This window comes from Cheilinus undulatus, linkage group 12 (genome assembly GCF_018320785.1).
Source record: "Cheilinus undulatus linkage group 12, ASM1832078v1, whole genome shotgun sequence".
Lineage (NCBI taxonomy): Eukaryota > Metazoa > Chordata > Actinopteri > Labriformes > Labridae > Cheilinus > Cheilinus undulatus.
Window position 1 is genome coordinate 50,436,667 of NC_054876.1, and position 7,928 is coordinate 50,444,594.

Below are 7,928 nucleotides of genomic sequence, written 5' to 3' on the forward strand. Positions count from 1 at the left end.
ACTGTAAACCCATTGTTTGGCCACTTTATGCCAATTTTACCCATTTATTGCCTTTGTTTGTCCAAATTTTTGCCCCATTTTGCCATATTTTTCATCACTTTTAACCCATTTTTACCAACATTTTTGCCACTGGTCACCCATTATTGCCACCTTTTTGAAATTTTCACTAGTTTTTGCCACTTTTAACCCATTGTCTGGCCACTTTTTTTGCCAATTTTGCTAGAGTTGGGCCTTTTTTTGGCAAATTTTTCATCACTTTTAATCCCTTTTTACCACCTTTTTGCAACTTTGAACCCATTATTGCAACATTGTGCCAATTTTGCCTATTTTTGCCTTTGTTTGGCCACGTTTCTTCCCATTTTTGCCATATTTTTCATCACTTTGAACCTCTTTTTACCAATTGTTGGTAACTTTAAGTATTTTTTTCCACTTTTTTACTACTTTTAACCCATTTTTGCCACATTTTGCAAATTGTCACCCATTTTCTTGCCTTTGTACACTTTTTGCCCTATTTTGCCATCTTTTTCATCACTTTTAACCCATTTTTACTAACATTTTTGCTGCTGGTCACCAATTGTTTTGTTATTTACCAATTGTTTGCAACTTTTAATCATATTTTCCCACTTTGCTACTTTTAACCCATTTTGCCACATAATGCCAATTTTCATCAATTTTTGCCACCTTTTTTTTTTACCCTATTTTGCCATATTTTTCATCACTTTTAAACTATTTTAAATACTTTTTTGCCGCTGGTCACCCATTATTGCCACCTTTTTGACATGTTCACTAGTTTTTGCCGCTTTTATCCCATTGTCTGGCCACTTTTGTTTTTGTTTTGTTGCAGAGTTGCCCATCAAAGTTGCTCTGATGCTGATGTTTGTGATCTACTCCTTCACCGCTCTGAGGAAACTTCACAAAAGCAGGTAAACAAATGACTGTAATCTCTGCAGACCAAACTTCTGATGGTTTTAAATAAAGTCCTGATAATTTTGACCTTCAAAGATTGGCTGAAAACTGCCCAGATTCCTTCCTCCTGTACTAGGCTGTACTAGAGATGAAACCGTTTCTAGTTTTAACCAGAATGGCCGTCTGAGGCGGCAGACCCACGCCTAAGCAGCGCCACCGAGGAACTCACGCTCCCATTGATTACTATGGTGTTCAAAATTTCGAAGTCTGAGAAAAACTGAAGGGGTGCGCGGATCATCACCAAAATGTAATCGATTCTTCCCTGTCGCTATCCCAATATTCCCTGAAACTTTGGTGACGATCCGACTTTCCGTTCTGGAGTTATTTTGTACACATACAAACAAACGAACAAACAGAGATACGGAACCCTTTACATAACCCCTGCGGATTTCATCGGCGTGGAAAATAACTGTGATAACATTTCTCCAGGGTTATCATGGTGGTTCAGTTTTGAATATCATTACAACTGTTGGTGAGAACTGCACTACAAATCATTGTAAATAAGGTCCAGGCAGCATGCTTTGTGGGTTTTAAAGTGAATCGGGAAAACATCCATAGGTCGACTGGGGACGTTAAGAAAGACTTTTAGGGAGGAGGAGACATCGCTGTCTCTGTCGTCGGTACCACTACAGAGCAGAGAATCGCTGACTAGCATAGAAGAAAAACACATAAACAGCAGGCTGATCAGTCTATTAGCTCAATACATATTAGCATTAAACCCAAAATACCTGACCTTTGACTGTTGGCTGAAGGAAAACAAGAAAACTAAAAGTGTTAGCTGCTGTGTGAGGAAGTCACTCAGCTTTCAAAGTGAAACTTTAAACTGGAAACTTATGTTGAAAGTCTGAGGAGGAAACACAATAAAACAAAGGAGGAGGATCTTTTAGAGTCAGACTAATGCGCTTAAGGCTGGAGTCGATTATTTCAGGAACATCAATACCGTACTTTGTCGGTCAGAAACTCTTTTCTAAATAAATGACATGTTAAATTACTGAATTCCACAAAGACTCCATTACCCAGAGTGCTTTGTTTGGATCTGTTTTTTATGTCTTTGTTAATCTGATCTCTTCCTCCCTCTCCTCTCAGCGGTCCAGGCTCTCTCCTCCATCCTCTAGAGTCCTTCTACCTGCTGGGTCTGATCCCCCTCGCCATCGCCTGTGAGTTTGTTTTTCCTCTGTCACCATGGCAACAGAAACTGCCCTTCCTCCCCCTGCTGGCGACATCGGTGTACTGCGCTGTGGGTGTTTGTTACTCCTTCCTGCGACTTTATGTCAGCCTGCTGAGGGAGGAGGAGAAGCCCAAACAGTCCTGAACCGCCGTCCTGTCCCTTACCTGAGAGGTCAGACCACCAAACATACCTGTGACACACATGTGGCACACCTGTGCTATGACATATAAGACTCAGACACACCTGTGGCACACCTGTGACACACCTGTGACACACCTGTGGCACACCTGTGCTATGATATCTAAGACCCAGACACACCTGTGACACACCTGAGACACACCTGTGCTATGACATATAAGACTCAGACACACCTGTGACACACCTGAGACACACCTGTGCTATGACATATAAGACTCAGACACACCTGTGGCACACCTGTGGCACACCTGTGACACACCTGTGACACACCTGTGGCACACCTGTGCTATGACATATAAGACTCAGACACACCTGTGGCACACCTGTGGCACACCTGTGGCACACCTGTGGCACACCTGTGACACACCTGTGACACACCTGAGACACACCTGTGCTATGACATATAAGACTCAGACACACCTGTGGCACACCTGTTGCACACCTGTGACACACCTGTGACACACCTGTGGCACACCTGTGCTATGATATCTAAGACCCAGACACACCTGTGACACACCTGAGACACACCTGTGCTATGATATCTAAGACCCAGACACACCTGTGACACACCTGTGACACACCTGTGCTATGATATCTAAGACCCAGACACACCTGTGACACACCTGAGACACACCTGTGCTATGATATCTAAGACCCAGACACACCTGTGACACACCTGTGGCACACCTGTGCTATGATATCTAAGACCCAGACACACCTGTGACACACCTGAGACACACCTGTGCTATGATATCTAAGACCCAGACACACCTGTGACACACCTGTGACACACCTGTGCTATGATATCTAAGACCCAGACACACCTGTGACACACCTGTGACACACCTGTGCTATGATATCTAAGACCCAGACACACCTGTGACACACCTGTGCTATGATATCTAAGACCCAGACACACCTGTGACACACCTGTGGCACACCTGTGACACATCTGTGCTATGATATCTAAGACCCAGACACACCTGTGACACACCTGTGGCACACCTGTGACACATCTGTGCTATGATATCTAAGACCGAGACACACCTGCAGCATACATGGACCAAAATAGAAAAAGATGTGAAGAAATGTGGATTTTGTTGTTTTTTTTGTACGTTTTACATGAATAAATCTAGATTTAACTATATTTGTGTGAGGATGTTGTGTCTGGAGACATACCTGCTCTAAATGAACACACCTCAGACCTGAGAAGCATGTGAGAGTTCTGGAGGCCACTGTTCTCTTGGTAACCTTCAGAGCAGCAGAAATATTTCTGTAGTCTTCCCCAGATCTGTACCTGTCAACAGTCCCGTCTCTGAGCTCTGCAGCTCCTTTGACCTTTGACCCTGGGTTTCAGCACTGATATCATTGTCAGCAGTGAGGCCTTCTACAGAGAGGTGTGGCCTTTAGAATCATGTCCAATCAGGTTAATTTAGCACAGGTGGACTCCAGTGAAGGTGTAGAAACATCTCAGCAAAGATCAGAGACCTGGAGGAACCTGAGCTACATTTACATCTGAATACTGATGTCAATGTGATATTCAAGTTTTCATTTCTAACCCTTACGGGACTTTTTGTGCCATACTGATTTTTATTTTCAAGCTATTTTGGCTGTGTTGGACAAATATAGCTCAAATTTACCAGAGGATCTTCAGCTTACAAGTGTAGTCTCAGTTCCTTAAATTAGCCATTTTAGGCTAAGTTAGATCAAAACTGACACATTTCTTCCTAAGGACAAAAAAACGCCCCATGTAAAACTATTGAAAATCACTTTTTCAGTCTTTTCAAGCATAAATGTGTGCCCTTTGCCTGTCCACAACCACCCCCTCCCCTTTTCCACCATTCAGAAAATGTGTGCTGAAACAAGCCGTTCTCAGATTTTTCCCTTAAGCCTGATTTATGCTTCTGTGTCGGGATGCCATCATTGACCATTTGAAGTTCTGCGTCGAGGGAATGCGTCGCTCTGCAATTCATCGCCATGCCGCTAGGAGGGTGTGGCTGTGTGTGTGTGTTGTTTCAGAGGGGTCACATCCGAGTCCTTGTTTATCTTTCAGTCACAGTAAACAATGGTGACCGAGGTGGAGCGGGTGTGTTTGGAGTTGGAGCTCATCGATATTTACAAACAAATTCTTTTGTTGCAAATGTTGAAGCGCAGGCGACAGCGAAGGCGTTTGTGGAGTTGGTCTGTAGGACCACTAAACCAGTCGAGGCTGAGAACGGATGAATTTACCACACTGGTTCACCCACTGAGGGTCCTGGATGAAGAAATGACGTTTTGAACAGAACAATCACAGCCCTTGTGGTCTGCGTTGCCACAGCGTAGTTAGGATTTTTTCGAGGTGCACACCAGGCTATGGCGTAGGGGTCCGCGTCGACGCAGAGGGCTACGCGTAGTTACGCCGTCGACGCGACACAGAAGCATAAATCAGGCTTTATGATGTCATGTGGGGAGGTAGCCCTGCCCCCAGGTTTAGTTTGGCCCTCCCCGCTTGGAAGAAAGTTCCACCCTCCTCTCCTGAGAGGGGCGGAGTCAGACAGCTCATTAACATGTCAAGCCACAGACACAGAAACGGCTGGTTCTGAGCAGGGCTGAAACAGACGGGGTCTTTAGACAAGCAGACATCAATACTGGAGTATTTTTACACCAACAAACCTCACAGGCGTGTTTTGGGGACCTCTGGGACCAAAATAAACTTGTCTTAAAACAGTAAAATATGTCCCCTTTAAGATGCCATTTTGGACTACTAGCCTTCAAATTTGTATTTTCATATTTGTCCACCAGATGGAGCTACTTTTTTGCATTCAAAGCATACTGCAGAATTTCAAACTTTATAGTGTTTTCTGCAAGTGAACCTTACTGACATTAAAATTGTGGAGTTGTGTGAACATATTGGCCTTTAAAGGGTCAAAATCCCCAAAATATAATTAATATTTGAAATGTAATTTTCATGCTGCAGTAGTTTTAAAGATTTGATTAATTTAAAGTGGAAAAATAATAATATATTTTATTTTTCAGCAGTTTTAGGAAGTGGGCATTTGTTGTCATTAGGGACAAATTAGTTAGGATATTAAAGGAGCTCTTAGTGGTTTATAAATCTACAAAAACGTCTAAAATTCTGTTTTATCTTTCTCATGATAGGGCTCTGAGTATTGTTTAATTAGAATAAAAATGAATTTAAATGACTGTAGCATCAGGATGAAACAGAATACTTTCCATATGTCCTGTATATGTAGCTGATAAATGGATTTACAAAGCCATCAGGGCCGTCAGGTGGACCACACCTGAGAAGAACAGCTGATTAGGATGTCACAGCGGTCAGGTGACTGCAGACGACGGCCCAAACATGCCAAGGTAAAAAAAACATTAATTTATCTGAAAACAGAGAAACATGATAAATAATCAAGATGAGAAAACTAAATTAATTCACATGATCTGATTTAAAAAGCCTTTAATTAGGGTTTTTAAAATAATTGACAGAACTAGTGCCTCGTCTAAAAATAATAATATTATTTGCATTCAAGTCAGGCAAACAGCCACACCCCTCTGGACACGCCCCCGGATTTACAGTCCATAAAAGGGCCTTTTAAAATAAAACAATGAAGACACACAATTTGCTTAAAAACTTTATTGATAAGGCAACACAAACATGATCAGTTAGAATGAACTTACTGTGTTTTACAGGACACATCTGCACTGTAAAAATCTCTATTGCACTATAGGAGCCGTTAGCATTGATGCTAACCTGCAGAGCAGATCAGACGGTACCACTAACCATCGAGCCTACAGACGTGTTCCCCCCTCCGTGATCTCGTCTCACACATCAAGCGTATAAAAATAAAAATGTTCTCAACACTCGGATCATTTCAAAACAAGAGACCAAACGCACAGATCTAGCGATAGCTAACGCTGTGAGAGAGCTGAATGAAATAAAAACCCACAGATTAAGCATCAAAATGAAGCAAATTATGGGTCTTTTTTACCTTGGATGAATCAGCTGTTTAGGGCGTTTAGATACCAAGATGGCGTCCTCGTGTTAACCTGACATCACTGTTCTTCCTAACAGCCGTCCTCCAGTGTCCTTATGACTGAGCTGAAATCTCTGACCAGAGCTGCAGGAGGCTGGAGGGCGTAAATAAAACCATGATTTTAAAGGTCCAGTGTGTAAAATTTGGCTGCATTTCGCCGAACAGAAACAGTGTACATGGGATATAATGTTTATATATCTATGTGAAGGATGTTAAAATCAGTGCACAGTCATCCCCTTTAAACTTTCATTTTCACAAAATTAGAAAAAAGCTTTTTAAATTTACTTTACCGTGGGTCGCCCTCACGGAGGCTGACATAACAAACCACCATGTTGTCTACGGCAACGTTTTGGGGACAGAAAGAGCGAATTGCGATTTTTAAATACGAACCTGCCCGCCGGTCCTGAAAGCTACCTGGAAGGCAGGTGGAGAAGAAGACTGACCTATGACCTATAAAAATAATGGTTACACAAATGAATGAATAAACCCTCACCTCATCACTGCTGTAAATGGTGTCCGCTAAAATGCCAAATTTTACACATTGTACCTTTAGTTTACCAGCAGAATACAGCAGATCACGTCAGCTGACAGGATTTTATATGTGCCGGCATATGATTGGCTGATACTGCCGTCAGATATCAGACCATCGTCTGCCCACATGAAGCTTTAAGGATCAGCCCAAAAAAAGGAAGTTAATCAGAGGTTTAAACAATCCCGTACATTCCTTCAAAATAAAACCAAGTGTTAAAATAAAACTTTCATTTGTTAATCAAACCCGGCTCTAGGCGGCCTGCTTTGACCTCAGTGTATCTGTGGCCTGGTGCCAGATTATTTTAGTCTGGATTAAACGGCCCCGCTCAGCGGGAAGAGGCAGAAAAGGAAAGTGGAATTAAGTGCCTGCTGTAGGACTATCACGATAGAGTCTAACTTTACTGTAGATGTGATTCTAGGAAATAAACAGCACTGATACCTACCTTCTTATTTTTAGACACCAAAACCTGCAGAAGATCTCCTGCATGTTGTCTGATCTACGGCTATGTATTTCTGAAGTTCAGACAGTGCTCTCTCTTTCACTCACAGCAGCTTTGAGTTAAAATGACTGAAAGTCTGCAGTATTTCAAAGCTTTGGTGCTTTGTGCTTCCAGTTGATCAGCAAAGTGACAGATTAAACTGTTTAAAATGCTTAGTACCAAAAATACTGACAATCAGGTGATGCTGATTGGGTTTGGATGCCATATTACATCTGCGACAACATTAAGGAGACGGTTCCAACAGGAAACAAGTGTAGAAAATGAGTGAGAAACTCAGGTCATCTCAATATCAGATGAGAAAATTTGATCTGATTGCAGTAAAAATAAGAATAGTGGCGCACGTGTTCAATCTGTCTGAGACAACAACAGGATCTGAGAAGTTCGAGGTTCTTTCCCTCACTCTGACTGCAGCTTCTGCTGCTTTTTCAATCCAATAATGACGACTGTTTCATTTAAAAACCCGCAGTATTGAGCAGTAAGGAACATTTCAGCACCGTTAGCCTCCAGTGTGTGTTTTAGTCGTCATGGTGGCTAAATCTG

The 7,928-nt window shown here is 42.3% G+C and overlaps 1 protein-coding gene across 1 annotated transcript in view; it reads left to right on the forward strand.

Moving 5' to 3' along the window:
- The window catches only part of alg8 (ALG8 alpha-1,3-glucosyltransferase), a 25,168-nt gene extending 22,144 nt beyond the window's left edge, over positions 1 to 3,024 (forward strand). Inside the window, exons 12-13 of the mRNA XM_041800550.1 lie at positions 845 to 923; positions 2,053 to 3,024. Coding sequence (XP_041656484.1) covers positions 845 to 923; positions 2,053 to 2,278 — 305 coding nt within the window. The 3' untranslated portion in view covers positions 2,279 to 3,024. The remainder of the gene's footprint in view (positions 1 to 844; positions 924 to 2,052) is intronic.
- The last annotated feature ends 4,904 nt before the right edge of the window (positions 3,025 to 7,928 follow it).